This window comes from Xiphophorus maculatus, chromosome 8 (assembly GCF_002775205.1).
Source record: "Xiphophorus maculatus strain JP 163 A chromosome 8, X_maculatus-5.0-male, whole genome shotgun sequence".
Lineage (NCBI taxonomy): Eukaryota > Metazoa > Chordata > Actinopteri > Cyprinodontiformes > Poeciliidae > Xiphophorus > Xiphophorus maculatus.
The window spans coordinates 25,381,270-25,401,817 of NC_036450.1; the positions used below are offsets into that span (position 1 = coordinate 25,381,270).

At 39.0% G+C, this 20,548-nt stretch overlaps 1 protein-coding gene across 3 annotated transcripts in view; it reads left to right on the forward strand.

Moving 5' to 3' along the window:
* The first annotated feature begins 247 nt into the window (after positions 1–247).
* zmiz2 (zinc finger MIZ-type containing 2) overlaps positions 248–20,548 on the forward strand; it is a 41,465-nt gene continuing 21,164 nt past the window's right edge. The window contains exons 1-5 of one of the 3 annotated variants that reach the window (XM_023338761.1): positions 248–590; positions 14,971–15,072; positions 15,902–16,019; positions 17,296–17,498; positions 19,911–20,073. In XM_023338761.1, the coding sequence (XP_023194529.1) occupies positions 15,023–15,072; positions 15,902–16,019; positions 17,296–17,498; positions 19,911–20,073 (534 nt within the window). In that variant the 5' untranslated portion in view covers positions 248–590; positions 14,971–15,022. Of the gene's footprint in view, positions 591–2,055; positions 2,555–14,970; positions 15,073–15,901; positions 16,020–17,295; positions 17,499–19,910; positions 20,074–20,548 lie in introns of those variants that run through there. The other 2 variants (XM_023338759.1, XM_023338760.1) reach the window with 2 other exon arrangements.

Consider the following 20,548-nt stretch of genomic DNA (forward strand, 5'->3'; position numbering starts at 1 on the left):
TTCTCCTTTCTCTGCCTGTGGAAGTCAGGCTGCTGCAGCAGTGATGGCCGCTCAGACTCTGATCGGAGTGAGCGGAGGGGTCGGCGCTCCTCGGCCGCTGCTCCTGCGTGGCCATGTCGCCTCTGGTCCTGTGACATTGTGAAAACACTGCAGCAGATTGGAATTGTACGTGATGCGGCAGGTCGCTGGGGGAGGAAGCAGCGAGGCAGCCGCAGCGCGTGGAGTGTAGAGGTGGTGGTGGTGGTGATGCTGGGGAGGAGGAGGAGGAGGAGAGATGGATAGAGAAGAAGAAAAAAAATGAAGAAATGGGAAATCTCGGGAACCTGTTTCCAGGGCAACAGAGGTCTGAAAAACACAGGCAGGTTGGACTGTTTATTCGCCACGCTGCACTGCCCTGTGGCAAGATACTGCAGACGAATCTAATAACTCTGGACCTGGCTCTGGTCTGGGCCCTGGCCCCGGCCCCGGCCCCAGCCCGGGCTCCGTCTCTGGCCCCGGCTCCGGCTTCATCTCCCATTGGGCCCACGCTGGCTTTAAGGGATGCTGCCTCCTGTCAGAGAGTGTGTACTTCTGTCACATGAGTGTCGCAGGTAAAGGGAAATCACAGGGCCATGCTGCATGATCCATGCCATCCCCTCCCTCTCCCCCTCCCCCTCCCCAACCTCCATACATGGTGATCAGCTGCAGGTGACGTCATGCTCCTCCAGCTTTTTTTTTCTTTTGCTTTTTCTCGAAAATGATCTGCTCTAATCTGCAGTCATTCGCTCAGTAGGCTTCAGGAGGAGGGAGGGGAAACATCCTTTTCTCTGTGGGAGACATTAGCCCTGTGAGCTCATGAATATATTATAGAGGGCTATTGAGCAATGAGGAAAGGCTCACTGAGCTGCCAGGTTATGACCTGCGAAAGCAAGCACTAACTGCAACAGCCTGTGTGGGAAAATTAGGATTAAAGCTCTGGATTATTCTTGCTTTTTTGTATATAAATATGTAATGCATATTTAATTTGTTTTTGGTTTGTTTGTTTTTATTGGGGCAAAAAATAAGTGCCACAAAAATATCGCGATGGTAGTTGCACATTTGTAAACGTAAAGAGTGCAGTTTAAAGAGACCAGAAGCATTTTGTACCGCTGAGCTATAGTGGTCACATCGGTCCTTCTCTCTGTAACCTGACTGCGACACGAAGAGATAATGCTGCGTTTAATGACCGTCGGACATCTCCTTTTCCCGTCCCCTCCCACGCCTGAAAGTATGGTTCGGAGAAAAAAAAAAAAGAAAAAGGAAAAGTTGACATTATACAAGCAGTTCGTGAAGAAATATTACACCCTACCCTACAGAAATAAAGTAATACACAGATGCATCAGCTATTCCCCCCCCCCTTTCAAACAAGCAGTTGAAGGAGGAAGAATTATTACCAGAGCTTCCAGAGGAAGATATGAGTCAACAATACTGCTGAGCTGAAAGTAACCTGGGTTTCCATGATACCTCAGCAGACACGGACTGATTATTCATCACATCTAAAAAAAAACCCTTAGCAGAAGAGTTTTTAATGTATGACTGTTTATTAACGAGGTGTGTATTTAAGTGTTCTCCTTTTATGATTTTGTTTGATGATCTAGTGTTCTGTTTGCAATTTTACTCGATTCTTGTAAAGTGTCTATGAAAAGAAAAGCGCCATGCAAATAAATGCGATATTATTATTATTGTTAATATTGTCTGGTGGAGTTAATTAATGCAAAAGGAGCCCGGGCCAAGTAACATTGAATGAAATGTGTACAGTACATAAACAAACTTTTAAGAAGCCCCCCAATCTCTTTTAAAAAAAAAAATCTAATGCAATATTTTAATTTGTGATAAATAATTTTCACGTTTCATTATCTCCACAATCACCGCAATATACACATACCTACATATTTCACTTATTTTTTTCGATTGCTTAAATACATTAACACAGACGCAACTGTATCCTTGTTTTAATATTTACATTTTAGTGTCAGTTGACAAAAATACGAGTTCTAAAAGGTCACTGAACGCACCGCTAGCTTTATCTCCGTTTAGCTAAGCTAACATAACTGTATAGTATAAAGCAGCTTCATTGTCTGCCAGCTGAAGCATAGCCACGGTAAGCTCCGGGCGGCGAACAGGCAGCGTGTTAACCGTTAGCTAGCGTTCGTTACCATGTCGCTCGCGCTTTAGTGACGCCGCACAAAGGACGTTCCACGGTGTTACACAAAGTTAACGGTGTGAGTTCAGTAGCTGCTCTCAGTTAGCTCAGGGTGGCAGCCAGCGGCTCAGCCAGCAGCGTGTTAAAGCCCCTCCACAGACAGCTCTCCTACTCCAGTCCTCTGCTGGCACTTAACACAGCGACACATAACCCAAACTTAAAGCGACGAGAGGCTGCCAGCGCAGCGCCTTCTTCCATTTCCTTCAAAACGGGACTACCTGCGCCTATTTCTTCACGTTTGTGCTTGGGTATTTTTTTTTATTTTATTTTTTTAAACGGCGGAGCTCCATCACCCGGAGCGTCTGCGCTTTATCCCCCGAGCAGCCCGATAAGGTAAGGTTGAAGCAAAACAGCTGCTATTCTCTGTTTTAGTGACGGAGGGGAACACGCGCGCACAGAACACACGCGGACACAGACAGAGAGAGGCTGGTCTCATCCACTCTGTGCTGCACACTGCTGAAATGCTTTGTTCTGCTCTGCTGCATGTTTTTCCTGTGACACTCTTCAAGATGCGTTTACAAATCAGGGTGTTCATGTTTGCAGAAAGGGCTGCAGCTTACTGAAAACGTCTGGCGCTGAGATAATGAGCAGTAATATGTGTCACATTAATATTGCTGTCATATTAGATCATTAAACCTGTTTGGGAAGAATTACCTGCTGTGGAATGATTGGGTTATTTTGGGAGAAGGCAGCTGCAGAGAAAACAAAACATGCTGTAAACGGGATATATATATATATATATATATATATATATATATATATATATATATATAAACGTTAGCTGGAGATGGGCACCAGCACCTCCCGACCCGACCCCACTAGGGACAAGGGTGTAAGAAAATGGATGTACATATATATATATATATATATATATATATATATATATATATATATATATATATATATATATATATATATATATATAGTGTATATGTACATAGCACAGTAGAGAGGTCTTTCTCTGAAGAGATATTTGGAGGGAAAAAATTCAGTGCCGTGTTACATTTGTTGGCTGACCTTTACTGTGATGCATTTATATAACAATCTTCCTTGCAAAAGTATTTGCGCCTTTTGAACTTTTTCACATTTTGCCACATTACAATCTCACGCTTTGTTTGGATAGATTTTCCATAAGCCAGGGTATTATTCTGAATACAAATAAATATCTGAAAATTGTGGAGTGGACATGTATTCATCCTCCTGATTCAATCGTATATAAAGCAACAAACAAACAAGCAAAAAAAAAACAAAAAAAACACTTTTTGCTGCAATGACAGTGACAAATCTTTGGGGAGGGGGTGTCTCTACTTGTTTTCGCATTTAAAGAATTAAATTTTTACTTGAACTATTCTTCTGCAAATTAACTCAAGCTTAGTCAGATTTGACAGCTGGTGCACGCGTACATCGATTTCGCCCAATCTCAAGTCTTCTTCAGCTATTGACATATTTTCTTCCAGAATGACTCTATACTTTTTCAACTTAATTGTCCCAGCTGGAGAGAAGCATCCCCACAGCATGATGCTGCTACTAATCTGGTGGTGGCGGCATCATTTTCCACATAGTTAGCTTGAGTCATTTCAATGCCGACAACAGACACAAAGCTAGCTAACTCTTTCAGTCCACAGATGAAGCCTTGTGTTCATTGTACTGATTTGGTTGCAGAGGTCATTTCTGGTTGTGACTGCATAATTAATACCCTTAGTGGCATACTACTGAATTTAAGTAATTTATTCTTTACATATAAACCAGATATGAATTTTATTGGAACTGGATACTTGAACCGAATTAAATAATATTTTCATTCATGTGCATGGGTACAGTCATTGTCAAAAATAACGCATTCAAGGAGAACTTCATCAAGTTGTAATGTGTTTCCCATGATTTAATGCAGAGCAACACGGGAAAACAAGTGTCTATATTCATAGTATTTATACTATAAAAGTATTCACCCCTTGGATGTTTTGCCCTTTTATTGTTTTTACAAATCAACCATCAACAAAATTTTTCTTTATTATGTGACCAAAAAATGACAAAAAGCCTCTTTAATGTCAAAGTGAAAATTGATTTCTACAAAATTATGACAATCAAGTAAAAATATGTAACATAATATCCACCCCCCTTTGAAGTGACTGACCTAATTCGACAGAAGTCCAGCCAATTGGTGATAGTCATCTCACAATGAATGGAATGGAGCTCACCTGAGTACAGCGAGTGTGTCTCAAGTAATCTTAATATAAAAAAGCCTGCATCTGAAAAATCCATTGATCCTGGTTACCATGACGGCACGAAGACAACATGCCTCCACGGTCAAGTGGAAGAAAGTTCTTTGGTCTGATGAGACCAAAATGGAGCTTTTCGACCATCAGATAAGATGCTATGTTTGGGGGATAACAAACGCTGCACATCACCACAAACACACCATCCCCACTGTGAGGCACGGTGGTGGCAGCATATTTTATGTTAAATACTTTTGCTTCATTGCCATTTAGGAGAAATCAGATTTCAATTTGATATGAAAGAGTTCTTTGTGAATCTTATTGTCGCTGAAGCCATATTTTGCTGATCATGACTGATTTATAAAAGCAACAAATAGTGCAAAACATCCAACGGAGTGAATACGTTTTATAGGCATTGTACATATGGGACCTTTCTAGTGCTTTTCTGGATATCCTAAGACCAAAACAAGACCATTTTGCAGTGACCCAGGATCAGTGAGACATGACAATATTCTTGAGACATATTTAAGGTGAGAGAGAGCAGATTCTGTGAAGGGTTTAAAATGTGACTCAAAGCAGAAGATGGAAGATGGACAAATCTAGTAGCAATCTATTTCCAAGAGGAAATCTTCAACCTTGCCGTCTAGTGTGTGTTTTACTGTTTTTAAGGTTAGGGAGACTTACAAGCAGTTAGACTCTTATACCATGTGAAGAGTTGATCAGTAAGTGTGATCAGGTGCAGATGTAAGTTTGTATGCTCTCAGCATATGAATGACATGTTGGGATTTGACAAAGTGGGATCATGGCAATGATAAAGAGTAGTGGCCCAAGACTAGAGCTCTGAGGCACTCCTTGGTTGCCAAGGGAAATGTTCGACTGGGATGTCACAGATCTATTGTATAGAAACAGTTAAAATGTTTTCACTTTTACAAAACAGTATAAAAGATACAAAAAAGTGCTATTACATAATGTATAGTTTGATGTTCTTTTTAAAATCATGGATTCACATGAATCACTGCTTATACCAAGATTTCAACTGGTAAAAGGTAAACTTTTGACATATTATCTAAGCTAATAAGCCAATAACGTGTAGAGATTTTGGATCTGATCTGAATTGGATGTTACTGAAGTAACATGCTGTTTTTTGTTTTTTTGTTGTTTTTTTTTTTTAACGTAAGGTATCAGGTTGCGGTCTGAATTTTATCCTCCAGCCAATAGGACACAGAAATGACTTATATGGGACACAAGATGGTTCAAAGCTGTTATTTGAACAAGCATGACTTGTTGTTGTTTTTGAGTCGGAGTGTGTCTCTGAGGTGAGGGAGCCACTGCCTGTTTTTCCTCTCTGGCCGTGGCTTCCTGGACGTATCATGGGCACAAAAACATGTTGACTTGGCACGAGGCCAGGCTCTGTTACTTTAGGTCAGTTTTGACAAAAAATCATACTCCCCTCAGAAATGTGGAAAACAGGAATCTAGATCTGGAAAGGAAAGTGATGATATGCTAACTCTCAAATTGTTGGCGGGAGTATTTTAATGTACTGTGCAGCTCTAATACAGAGTGACAGAAGAAAAGGTCTAGTTCAAGTAACATTTCAAAAGAAAGACAGTTGTACAGTAAAGGTTCTGTGTTTGTATTATTCACCAAATCCATGTATTAACCTCTGGGCAGGAGAATTTCTTAAATATCCCATGAATAATGGGATATTTTTCCATTATTCATGGGAAATAATGAACGATTATTTCATTAAACGATTAATGAAATCGTTAAATGATTAATCGTATTAATTGTGATGAATCGACGATTGAAATAATTAACTAATTTAGTTGTTAACTGGAGTATGCAAGCTCAAAAACTTGCAATTTTCTGAAAGAACAACACACTCAGAGCAGTAATTAAGCCAAAACTGTACAAACATTTGTACATTTCCCGCTTATGATAAAATAACAAACTCTTCCTTGTCTGTAAATGTGTTCTACCCAGAATTCCTCAAGTGACAAAGTTTTAGCTTCACCAGGTTCAAATTCAGAAAAAAAAAATCTCCTATTAAGCTCCTGTTGCTGTTCATCTACTAATTGAGAAAAACATTAATAAATAGATCGTTCGCCCTACGCTGAATTGATGTTGAGTCGAGCAGAAAGGGCTGAGCTTCGATGTTCGAAGCATTGTTTTAGCTGCAGATGCATTCTTTTTGCTAGAAAAAAGAGCACACATAAAGGAATGCTATGCTACTGTATTTTACGCAACAAAATATAATTTTTTTTATTTGAAACAGAAACTGAATGGGTTGTTTATTTGCATTTTTTATGTATTTCTAGCATTGTATAAAATAAACTTAAGCGTTTAAGTGAAAAGTCTGCAGAAGATGGCAATTTTTTATCCATTAATCGTCAGAATAATTGACAGAATAATTAATTACTAAACGCTTAAGTGGTTAATCAAAAAATCTGCAAAATGTGCTTATATTTTTATATGAATAATCGATTAATCATCAAAATAATTTCTAGAATAATCGATTACTAAAATAATTATTATTTGCAGTGCTAATTCATTTTATTCGCAGATGCATTAAGGTGGTATTTATGATATTTCAAGGGCAAGAGTTTTTATCCAAAATCTATAAGTAATTCACATAAATACGGTTAAATTACTACTTATTAATTTTTGTTGTTGTTTTTGTTTTGTTTTTTGTTTGGGAAGGACTGGGGGGATTTGGACAGTTGACGTTAAAAGATTAGCTATTCAAATCACTAGAGGCTCTTCATTAATGCTTTTAAAAGACGAGAGCAGAGCAGGTCAGCTAGGGAAGGCTGTCCTTTGTGTTGAATGATTTTTTTTTTTTCAAACCTGCAGTTTAGAAATGGCTAACCTTTATTTTCCCAACTTTTCTTCTAGCACAAACTATGCAAGTCAAGCTTTGTAATATTCAGTAGAAATGCAACTGATACTCTTCCTGATTAGTGATATTGTAAAGAGTTGTACTAACTCAGTTTTGAGAAAGTTAGTAAGGGAAGTAACTTGGCTGCTTTTTAAAAACATTTATGTTCTGCAAGTTGTTCTAGTGTTGACTCTTTACCTGTGGCTATTGGTGAAGCCAAAGAAAACATTGGGTGGCGTCCATTTCTGGTGTGGAAACGTAGGCATTTTTGTTCACCTTTCCTAGAATTGGGAAATCTGTCAAAGTATAAATAGCAAAGTAAAAATAACTGTTAGGTGGATCTGTCACAGTAATGCAGTAGGTGAGGTTTTTTTTTATTTAAGCTTAGTTTTGCAAGTTTAAGACTGCAACACAAGATTACTTGAATGGATGACATTTCCTATTTCCATTGGAGGTTTCTGCACCTCTGATAACAGTTTAGCTGTTTCTGTGAAGAAGGAAATACCACTAGTATTTCCACTGGCTTATTAGTGGTATGATAGGATGCAATCCATGTTTAGATTTTAGGATGTTTATCTTGATGTTTTGTCCACTAGTCCTTACCCAGTGGAGGGCTCTGTTAGATACAGAGTCTGACATTGTGTATTTTTCAAAAAAAAAATTTCTAAACTGATCGTGAGATGATGGCACTAAGAAACCAAAGCCTGAGGTAGACTTTAATTGGTCACACTTCTGCTATTTTATATTTTCTATACTTTATGCTGTAAATAAAATTGTATTATTAATGTATGTATACCAGAGGTGTAGACTTGAATCATGTGGTTGAGAAACAAGCCAGATTTTAGTCACAAATATAAAGACCTTACTCAACTTAAGAATATCATAAAAGACTTTGGACTTGACTTGGACTTTCACACCAATGACTCGTGTCTTTACTTGAACTTGAACACTTGATTTCAGTTCAATTCAGAAGTTTAAATGCAGCGCACAAAAAGACACATACAGCTTTAAAAAAAAAAAAATCTGATTAATCAGATTAATCATTATGATTACTTATTGAAATGATCATTAATTCATTTAGAAATCAATTTATTGCTAACTGGAGTACACAGGCTCAAAACAATTACATTTGCTGACAGAACAACATGATCAGAGCAGTAATTAAACCAGAAATTGTACCAGAAATGTGTAAACTTTTCATATAAAACTCCCAAAACAAAACGGTTTGTATATGTTTTACCCAAAATTCATCAAGTTTTTATTTGCATTTTGTAATGCATTTCCAATGTTGCATTAAGAGGATTATCAGCTTCACCTGGTTTAAATTCTGTAGATAAATAAATCTCCTATCAAGGACCTTTTGCTATTCAATTATTAATTGGTTAATTGAAAAAGTAATCAGTCCTACACTGTTTTGATGTTAAGTCTAGCAGAACTATCTGAGCTTTTCACATTTTGATGTTTGAAGCTTTTTTTACCTGCAGATGCATCCTTTGAGAGAAATGATAAAGCGTTCCCAAAAAGAACGTTTTTATTTAGAGGTGGGCAGATCACTCCAGCATGCCAATAATATTGCTAACAAGTTGGCATCAGTATTAGATCGTTACTAGCATGGTAAGATCAGATTCTCTCTTGAATTTTTATTTTATCTTTGGAATTGTAGTTTTTCGGCCCTACCTCAAAAAGATTTTGTTGTTCTGACACCTATAAACTTTGTCCAACTTCTGTTCTAGGTTTAAAAAACAATTCTAATGAAAGAAACACAAAAACCTAGAGGTCAGAAGTTTGATGATATTTCAAACCTGAATGAAACGTATCAATATCGGTATTGGCAATACTGGTGCTGTACTTACTTGGTATCGGATTGATATCAAAATATCCAGTATCGCACACCTGTACTGTTATTACATTTTAGTCAATGGAATGTTTATTTTCTTATTTTAAAAAAAGGATATGAAATATTTGTTTATTTGCATCTTGTAATGTATTTCCAATGTTACATAAAGAAGATTTAAATAAAAAATCTGCAGTGTGCCAATTGTTTTATCCGATTTACCGATTGTCAGAATAATCGATAGAGAATAATCGATAACTAAAATAATAGTTGGTTGCAGCCCCATTGTGCAGGACTTAATAGTGATCCTGTTGAAACATTAACCCACCTGAGTGGGGCCTCTTGCCTGCTCCTCTGATTAATGCTCTCCTCGCCTGGCCTATTAATCTTCAGTTGACAGTCATGTGCAGTTGTGTCATACTCTTTCCATTCTAGGGTGATAGATTGAACAAAGCTCTGTAAGAGCATAATGTTTTATTACACAATCTTGGTTAAGTTAAATTACACACAGGTGGATCCTTCGTTCTAATTAGGCGACACTTGATAGTAAACTGGTTTTGATTTTATCTGGGAATGTGTTTTTTAAATGTGCCATTTTCCTCCATCTTCACGGGTTTGCACCGTTTTGTGTTGCTCTGAGACATAAAATCTCATTTCAAATATAGGATGATGATTGTGGTTGCAACGTAAAATGAAACGCGGAACCCTTTAAGTGGTACGAGTGCCTTTTTGAAAGGCACTGTAACCGCTTCATTGGCTGTTGCACATATGACTGTATGTGGTCCTTGTAAACCAGCAGCAGCAGAGCAGTTTGAGGGTTTGATTGAGCGATTCAGCTGACGGCAAGATCTGAGAGCCGAGAGGGAAAGAACGAGAAGAGAATCCGACAGCGAGGAGCGACGTGAAGAGGAAGAGCCGAGGGTAAAGAAAATGTCAAGATGCCGTGGTCAAAGGAGGCAAAGAGAGAGAGAAAGAACTGAGTGTCGCAATGGGTCCTCCACAGGTACAGTCTGCGCCTCATGTGCTCGGTTTTGAACATCTGATGCAGCCACACACGTCTCACACGTCTCGTCCTCCCTTTGTGTGGTTTCACCGCTCAGCTGTGATGGAAGTTCCAAGGTACTCAATAGGAGGGAATTCGCGAGTGGCGATCATGTGATCTGAGGAGCAGCACCCCTCCCTCTCTGTCTTTTTACACAAGATTCATGATGTCTGACCCAAATCTGCGAAGTACAAAAAGGAAAGTGGCAGTGAAAAAAAACAGGGAGGAGGTTGGAGGATGTCGGGGCTCTGATGTTGGGGAATTAGCATGCCACTTGGTAACCCTCAGATGAAGGAATTTGTTAGGTAAAGGCGGAGGACCAGCATGGCGCAGGGATGAAGAAAAAGAGGGAACATATGGAGCTGAAGATGCAGGTGTAATATTTAATAAGCTGGTTTATAAAAACCTAATTTAGACCTTAATCATTCCTTTAGATGTCCATATTGTGTTTTCTCCAGTGGCAAGCCAACTACACAGTACAGCTGCAGTAACTCTCAAACTTTTTATTATAAAATAATTACTACCTGTTTGAAAAACAGGCAGTAATGGGAAACTTTTTTCTGTAAGCTGTAGATGAGACGTTTTTTCCATGTGTATCTTTCTCCGCTCTAAATAAAGACCATAAATAGGGATGTACATTATATCAGCATCATCATCGGGTCTAGATGTGTGAACTTGCAGGTATAACTGAGGCCATCTTTGAGTTAGTTATGGCTGTACAGCACTTTAGATACTGAGGAATTCTGAACAGAACCAGGATCTTATCAAAAATGAAGAGCTGTGAAGTGAAGTGGGCACAGTAAACACATTGCCTGAATAGGCCACTTCAGTCACATTGTCAGACTTTAATCACAAATTAAAGTCTTGGTGATAGCCATTCTAGGGTGATAGATTGAACAAAGCTCTGTAAGTGCATAATGTTTTATTACACAATGTTGGTTAAGTTAAATTACACACAGGTGGATCCTAAGGAGTCCTCAGGCACTTGGCAGCTGCGTTTGATTGCTATTCACAAGGCTTTGATATGATAATGAATCAATGGATGATACAAAAGTCCTGATTCTACTCGACTTTTGATGGTCCCAGGTCTTTTATGTTAGTACTTGGACTGAATTTTCTGAGCTAGGAATCATTAGCATTGGTAGCTTGATGTGCTTTGGGTTTAAAGACAGATCTGTTTTTACTACCACATTTTTAGTCAAAATGTGTAAAAAGTTCCTTTTGTTTTGATGTTTTATCATCAAAACAACATCAAAACAGTTGTTTTGAGAGATTTCCTTTCAGTTTCACACATCCTGCATATGGCTTGGATTTGATCCAAGTCATTTTATCTTTGCCAGTAATCTTACACATTCCCCATAAACTGTTGCATCTACTTGCTTCTGAGTTCCTTAAATGTGTGTGGAGTTAAGTGGCATTCACTATAGTTCTGCATGACATTGTTTGCAATGAAGTTGTCATCAGCATAGAATGTGACCGTCTCTTTGTTGCTACTGTTTGATGACTTAACATATAAGCTCTGTGGAAACTCCCTCCCTAGAAAATCCTGTTTGAAGCTTAACACTGGCCAGGTATGGATGATTGATGGCTAGGTGTCATCTTGGTGTCAAAATGTGAACAGCATCTCTCAAGGAAGACTCTTTAAACACAAACTGTCTTTGAACTAGAACTTGTATTGGTTGTTTCATGGATTGGACTCGTTATTAGAGAAGAGCATGCACTGAAATAGTGGTGGGCATTTACTGTATTCGTTGTTTACCACTTACTGTAAAAAACCTGTCATAATAAGAGTTTTTATTTATCGTTGTCTAAATTTCAGAGACATGATTCAAACAGCTGTGCAGGTATCCATGAGGTCAGGAAATTACACTAAATTGTTACTGATGCCTGAATCTCCACTAAATTTAAGGCAAGTACAAAAATAATTTAGATAAGAATTAGATTTGCACAAGATATTGAATTGCAGCCATGATCGTAATATCAATGTGTGCAATATCACAGTGACTAAAGTCTGGTTTGGACAAAAGGCATGCACATAAGAGTGTGATTTTTAAAACAGGCAAAAAGAAGAAATGTAGTCGATCACAACACAAGAACAAACTGCTTTACTGCAGTTACTGTTACCATGCTGCAAGTTGCAACACAAGGAATAAGATGAATATTTTTCTATAAATGTAACTCTGTTAGAACAAAACAATATTTGAGTGTGAACTGGGTATGTAAATCTTGCTCAGAAAGTTTGGGTAGTGAACAGAAATGAACACATTATTATCTTGTTTGGGCTGAACTTAGAACTAAGCTGATGCATTATCTATTCTATCTAATGCATCAAGTCTTATTTATGACTTCACATTTAAGCAAAAATCCCCCCAAATTGTATTTATGAATCTTTTTTAATTAGATAAAGGAGAATAAACAGCCACCAAATGCTGAAATCATAGACTAGCACAAATAAGCTCTACATCATAAAGTTTGCAAATAATGAATGCATATGGAACATCATTCATATTCTAAAGACTCCACCAATAATGGCCTCCATAATACCAGCCATCTGTTCTCGCATGTTTCTGTTTTATTGACTGATGTAAACCAGAGCCATTGATGAGGTCACTGGGATAGTGAAGATCTATACAGCCTGTTAAGCTAACATCATGAAACTTCTTGTTTTGTCTGAGTCAGAAAATCTGAAGATGATCAGTTTACCTTCAAAAATCTAGATGGAGCAAATGTTTGCTGCTTGATGGTTATATATATATTTCCAGGTGTGTCTTGACCTTCTGAAAATTTGGTCAACTTGTGATGTACAAATCATCTGACCTATAATCATAATCTATCCGTTTTATTTTCTTTTTTTTGTTTTGATAAGCTCTGATTGATGAGCAGCCATTCCAATCCTTTTTTGGTATTAAATTAATCAGAACTGAATCCTTCCACTTTTTTGAGTTCTGTGACTCCATCGTGTTTGAGTTCAGATCAAGGGTAAGGGCACATGTTTGGATGCATAAATTGTTTTAATCCCTTCTTTCTTTGGTGGATTCAGAAGTACCTCTGTCAAAGATCATTTCTGGCAAAAGAAAAATCCATTGTTGAAGCAAGTTCACACAAAATCCTGTTCATTGCTGATCGGCAGGCATATACGGGAAACAGAAACCACATGGAACAAGTTGATCTGTTCAGATAAGGCTGATATTGGCAAATTTGGCTGATACTGATTATTACTACTTTTTGGCTGATATTGATTTTTTTATGTTGTTTTTTGGGGGGTTTTAATATTTCTGAAGGGCAGTTTTCTTTGCATAATATTATAGTTTATCGCAATAATTACTCAGACAATTTATTGTCCAGCAAAACTTATCATGTCTGACCTAGGTGAATCCTGGTTTTGTCAGATGCTGACGCTATACCTGGCCGTTATAAGCAGGAAATAGAGGATGCAAAGTAGCCTGGACCACACATCCCAGAAAAATGGAAAGAGTCTTTGGAATTTGAATTTTCTGCCTTTTCATGCCTCTGGTAGGGCACAGACCCACCAGTAGATGGGGACCATTCAGTCACTCCCACCCAGGCTGGAGCTGGCCACTAAAGTCTGACAGTCTTCCCTCACATGCTGGAGGTTCGGACTTATTTGACAAACCCTTTTTGCATATTAACTCTTTTTCAGAAAAGCAAAAAACACTTCAAGCGAGCATGAAAACATTTTAGCAAAATTGAGAAAGTCATTTCAAATCTTGCAGTTTCCGTCAGTCTTTTCTAATGCGATACATCAAAATGCACAGAAAAAAACGTTGATGGAAACACGGCTAGTGGCTGATTAACTTTAGATAAGATCGATGGATAAATCTTTTTTTTTGTATCAACAAATCTTTAAAAATTAAGGAAATCTTGGGCTTCTTATCAGTCCACCCAGGGTCCAAAACAAAATTTCTGACCTTGAGTGGCGTGAGAATGATACTACAGGAAAAAGACAGTCCAAGTCCAGGCTATCAGTGCTTTGGACCAGCTTGTATTGGTTAAGTTTTGTCAGAAGAGTTCTGAAGTCAATCTCAGTAAAATGCAGATTTTCTCACATAATCTTTAAAAGTTCACAACACAGGAAAGGAAATGTGTAGCACCTCTGGCGTGCCTCCTTTCTTTCTTTTTCTTGTGTCTACTTTAAATCTACTTCAGGATCCGAAGCATCCTTCCAGATGTTTAACTAAAATCCATTTCATTAAGTTCAAACAGAGAAATGATGTGAATTTAGTGAAAACACTTTGAACATGTGGCTAATCAGCTACCTATTGATCAGAGTATTGAACAGAGTCAGAGTGGTTTCGTGTGTCCTGGGTGTTCCCGGGAATGACGTAGGAAGACGTTGACCTTTTATTAATGTATAAAAGGTCCAGAACACGACTCTAGTCAGCGGCGAGAGAGAGCGGCGCGCGCTCCTGAGTCACTGCTTGTACGTCGGTGAGGCGAGAGAAGAGCTCGCCTCGTCTCATCTCTGTTCTCTTAAATTCCTTTTGAAATCAGCAAGCTAAATTTAGCTCGTACCCCCTCCCCCCTCCCTCTTCCAGAGGTATCCGAGCTGCAGCAGACAGTGATAGGCTAACGTTTTTGAAGTGCGCAGTCCACACACACACAGATTAAAGTGAGTGGCACAGAGTGGGAGGTCGCTATGTCTTTTGTGCACACAGTGTGGGCTATAGTGATGATAAATGGTTGCCGTGCAGCAAATGAGCTGTGAGGGTTTGTCTGTTTATGCGCGTGTTTTTTATTTTTTCCTTTCCCGTCTCCCAGGGCTGATGCTTGAGGACAGTGGGGGCTCTCTAATGATCCCACCATTCATCCGATGAACCCCCTTAACTCCATGAAACCCTCCCTTCCTCCCATTCCACAAAGGTACCCACACACACACACACACACACACTGTGCTGACATTAAGCCCAGGTACATGTAGATGATGTGGTGCATCTCTGTGACTGTCTCATTTAAGCAACAGTGCCACTTGATGATGGATCTGCACAAGGATCAAACTTGAACAAATTATTCAACTCACATGTCACCTTAGACCACTAGGAGGAAACTGATCTGGAAATTATTTAGAAAACTGCAATCGGTGCACCAGTAGTTTCCTTGTTTCCTACTGAACAACTTTATTAAAATAACTTTTGAATGTTTCATAAATCAGTCTGGTGTTATTCTGCAGCAATAAAAACATATATATTTTAAAGTTTGCACTTCTATGCTAACAGTAACAAAAGCAATGCAATCAGTTGCTGATTAAATTTTTTTTTTAATGCAGATGTGTTTGTATTTACACAACATCGCCCTACTTTTTCAGGTTTCTTGCCAAAACCATTAGGTATTGCAGACAGTGAGAGATGCGGTGTGACAGCCATGCTGCTGCGGTAGCTTCCTGTTGAGGAAATGGTTCAGAAGGAGGAAACTGAGGCTAACCTCAACTGTCAGATGAATAAACTGTGCTCAGGTTAATCTTTAGCTCCCCAAAGCGAACATTTGTTTGTGACCTTTACACTCAGCTGAGTTTCTCTGAGTAAGAACAGCAGATGAACTCTTACAGGGAGTTAAAGCCTCCTTGTTTTCAGGAGGAAACCACGGAACGCCGTCTGTGATGCTCTTATTGCGATTACTGCTATCTGGATGAATGCTCTCTTTCTCTCTCTCTCTTTCTGCCTCCCCTGAACCATTCCTTCTTATCCCTCTGCAGCACTGACGGCCCCTTCCTAAATGAGCCAGTCTCCTGGCAACCAGGCACCAATCAACACGCAAGATCTCTCTCTGTAGTAACCACAGTGTGGGGCGTGACCAATCCCACACACAGCCAGGTAACACATGACTCACTACCCGGGGACATTGTTCTCGTCTTGTCTTGACTAATACACGCTTTATTTAGTGGGTTTTCTTGTTAATATTTAAACCTAAAGTGACCAGTATGTCTCAGAACGATACTTGAGGAATTTGTGTGGAGAATTCTTTGCTAATTTGATTCTTTGACAAACAGATCTTTTTTGTCTACCTCTTTTGGTTTAAAACATTTCCTCAGTGACACATTTCTAGTGGATTTCTAGACTGGAAGTCTAAAGGTCAATAGAAATCTAGCATACTATCAAATAAATGTCAGATTTATTTGACATTTATGAAGTATGATAACGTTGAGTAAATATATCACAATATTGACACAAATACTTAAAATAATGTATGTGTTACTTTGAATTTAAAACAACTTTCCAACAGCAGTTATAAAGAGATAGGTGGCACTACTTTAGCTTTCACATGTCAAGTGTCCATGCTTTTTATGACTGGAAATATCTGGATTGCAAAAAAACATGGAGAGTCAAGATGTGGAAACTAAACTATTACTCTTATTAAAGGGGCAGTATTATGTGGAAATCAACTTTTTTTTTAGCTTTACATCATGCTATAATATTATTCCCTCATCAAAAACATACCTGGAATGTTACTTAGATTCTTTAATGGATGTTTGGGAAATCCATTAATCTCCATGGCAACCATTCAGTTGTGCAAAACTCCTGGTTGGACTTAGCTTTGCCTTTGAGGACGAAGCTCCTCCTTAGAGCTGTAGTTTCCAAGCTAATAAGCTTCTGCAACTCCCCCACTCAGCTCCTACAGACTAGCCAGCAACAATTAGCAAACATCTGGTGGAACTGTGCATCTGCTGAGCTACATCTCAATGCAGCGCTGGTAAAAACTTTGTTTTAGGGTTAGTAGAGGAGCCATGCTGTGATGACTTCCTTCTTTTCTTCCTTTCTTGTATTTGTCCTTCCTGTATGGAGGACAGGATTTTACATTTTAAAAGGAAGAAAAATTGACTGAGAACCTGAAAATATAAGTTTGGAAATTCTGACATTAAAATCATACAGGAACCCTGAATTTTACTCTTAATTTTACTCTGTAAGTAAATTAACTTTACTTACAGTTTATGTCAGGTTTACTTTTAAAGTTTAAGTCTAAACTCAGAGTGGACGCTCTCTTTGTGAACATCTTGTCAATCACCTGCTTTTGAACTTTCTTTACCTCTTTGAAATCCACAACCTCAGATCTCCAGGGCCATAATGCATCCCTCCTCCATTTCACCTGCAGGTGTTTGGATCACCCATGGGCCCCGGCGAGAGTTCTGGTGGTCACATAATGCCAGTTGGCAGCCCAGGGATGGGAGGCAGCATGGGCTCCCAGTTCATGGGCCAGCAGTCGTACGGGGACGGCGTGTCTAAAGGCTACGGCCAGCCGGTCATGTACGGACGACCCAGCACCGCCTACAACCCAGCTTCAGCCTATGGAGGAAGGTAAGTTGCTTTCTTCAGGAAAACAAGAGGCTTCACTTCGTTGACTGAATATTAAGTGTCAGAAATAGTAAATATGACAGGGGAGCTGTGGCTCTTTCAGTGTTTTATAGGGATGTATGAAGGATGTTTGAAAACCTCGACTTCAGGCCGTTGTTTTAAGAGATTAATAAATCATCTGATGTTATCCGAAAGGTCTTATATTGGAACATTTAATGTAATTTTATTCATTTGATAATCATTAACAGTATGTAAAATCTGTGCTGTTGTACTAGTAACATCCAATATAAAGTTTAATAAATTTATTTGCTAGTTATTACCATAGGCATAAAAACACTCTGAGTTTTTATGCCTATGTAACTTTTTATACACTGCCTTACAAAAATATTTAAACTCTTTATGCCTTGTTGTCACTTTTTGTTCCAGTACAACTAGAATCTTTGATAAATTTGGGGAGATTTTATGTGACTCACAACCATAAAGTGGGGAATTATTTAGCTTTTTATTTTAAACATAAAATTCTGAAAGGTGCAGTACTCATGAAGATTTTTTTAAACAATGGATTTCTTCTTGCAACTTGACCTTTCTGCTGTATTCCTCAGTCTTTATTAAAGGGGCCTAAATAGAAATGCACGCCACACTTTTCAGATTTTATTTTATTTCTTTTTCTTTTTTGGAATTAAAAATCTATATTCTTCCATTTCACAATTATGCCCAAACTTTCTTTTGGTCCATTACATAAAATCTATTCAAATATATTGCAGTTTGTGGTTGTCACATGACAGAAATTACACACACACTTCTTGTTTCCAAAGCTTTACCATAAAGGATCTATTGATACGTGTTGCTGTTTTGCATGTCTAAAGGCTTTAAGCTGCGTTTAACGGCATTTCTCTGTGAAGCTCAAAAAGACATAGACCTCCATCTCTTTGATTTTTTTTTTTAAAACCGTGTTTCAGAATAACAGGCTTCTTTTAAAACGATTTCTTATAAGATTAGCTGCTGCCTTTTTGTCAACCTTTATTTTTAAACACATCTTTAATAGCAAGTTGCACTGCTTTGTTCCGTCGTCCCTGGAGGAGAATAACACAGAGCAGGCGTTAATATTGTCTGAAAGCTCTTTCATGGAGCTGCTCCGTGTTGTTGTCAGTTATCCTTTGATTTTTTTTTTTGTTCTTTGATCCTTCTCTACCCGACTGTCTTCTGAGTTCCAGTTTCTTCTCTCAGTGTTTTCATGACAAAATGGAGATTTTTACAGATGCAGGCAAATTTGTTGCAACCCCTCATAAAGATGGGCAAAACATCTTTGAAATATATATATATTTTTTTCTTACATTGCATTAGCATATTCTCAGACTGAATGTAAGTTTGAGGACATTTGTTCTGTGGGGAAACAAATCACATGTCCAGTCTGGTTTCCCTGTAGTTTCCCAACAGTAGAGCCTTCTGGCTGAAGTGCTCTACTTTGCACTACTGTAAAATATCTCAGTGTTATCCAAAGTTGAATTATATTTAGTTTGATCTTTGACCTTTCCTCTGCGGACAGTCTCTATGCATCGTCCAGACCCAAACCAGCTCAAATTATGCCGAAAATCTCAATCTCATTTTTTACCTTAGCATCCTGCTCAGCAGCCGTGTTTCCATCAACATTTTTATATGCATTTTGAAGCATCACTTTAGAAACGGTTGATGGAAACAGAAAAATGTGACAGATTATCTGTGAAAAAAAATTGATCTCCTCCTGATTTACTAAAGCTATCTGAATAAATGCACAGCTCCGACCAAGAACAACTAGTCGTAGCCAGAAGGAGGGTCTTGCTGCTGTCAATCGTCCTAATGTACTCGCTGCTCAATGTGCTAATGGCAGAGAAACAGCTTACCGTTACAGGAAAACTGCTTATCCGCCATCATTGGACAGACTCTACTAGCTTTGGCACAGCAGAGAGAAAGTGGTTATGAGAAGCATTAAATAGAGGATGATTGACAGTGCTAAGACCCTCCTCCTAGGTTTGATTGGTTGTTTTAGTTAGCATTGGAAGAAGGTAGATTATTTTTGTACATTATCTCTCATACCATGGTGTCACAACATAATGACAGTTTAAACAAATATGCAAAGAAAAGAAAAGTGAAAAGTTACATACTGCAGCTTTAAAGTGAGCAAACTGTGCAGCTGGGCTGTTGCATCTTTTACTTCATCCCTGAGATTAAGTGTGCTGATTTGAGCAGGTATTTGCAGCTGTAATGTTTTCATGCTGCATGTCATGAGCTGTTGTTCTGCTGCGGCGGGGTTCCACACCAACATATGCCAGCGTGGCCGCTGTCACCCACCGCCATGACGACACCTCACACACTCATTGACTCGGCTGACTAAGACCGCGGCCCACTCATCTCTGCGACTTTCCCCTCTCGCCACAGTTACTCTGGCAACGGCGGAGGCGCGGGCCTGGGCGTCCGCGCTCCCTCCGACTTCACTCAGGCTGCAGCTGCCGCCGTCGCCGCCGCCACAGCCACTGCCACCGCCACGGCAACGGTCGCAGCAATACAGGAGAAACAAAACCAGGAACTGAGCTACGGTCAGGTAAACGTCTCAGAGAAGAAAAAAAAACACACACACACACCCCTACTTCTTGGAACAATAAGAGTTTCTAAGAGCTCCACACACACACACACACACACACACGCACACACACACACACACACACACGCACACACACACACACACACACACAAGCCGGGATGTTGGTTGTGAAAGTTTCCAAACGTCTTGGTTCTGACTCTGCTCTTTAGTTGGAACATTTTAGCTGCAGGCCTGGAAATCAGAAGCTGTTTTTCTGCTTCATGCTCACATCAAGTCCAGGACACATGCTTCTGATTACCAGCAGAGACGTTGCATAATTAGATACTGGCTTGCCATTCAAACTTAAACACTATGTATGAGTCACTGTCAAAGCTGAACAGACTGAATCACCAGCGCTGTGAGCTGCAACTGCTGGAATGAAATGTAAGCAGAGTGCAGACATTTAAATGTATGTATTAGTTATTAAAAACACCCT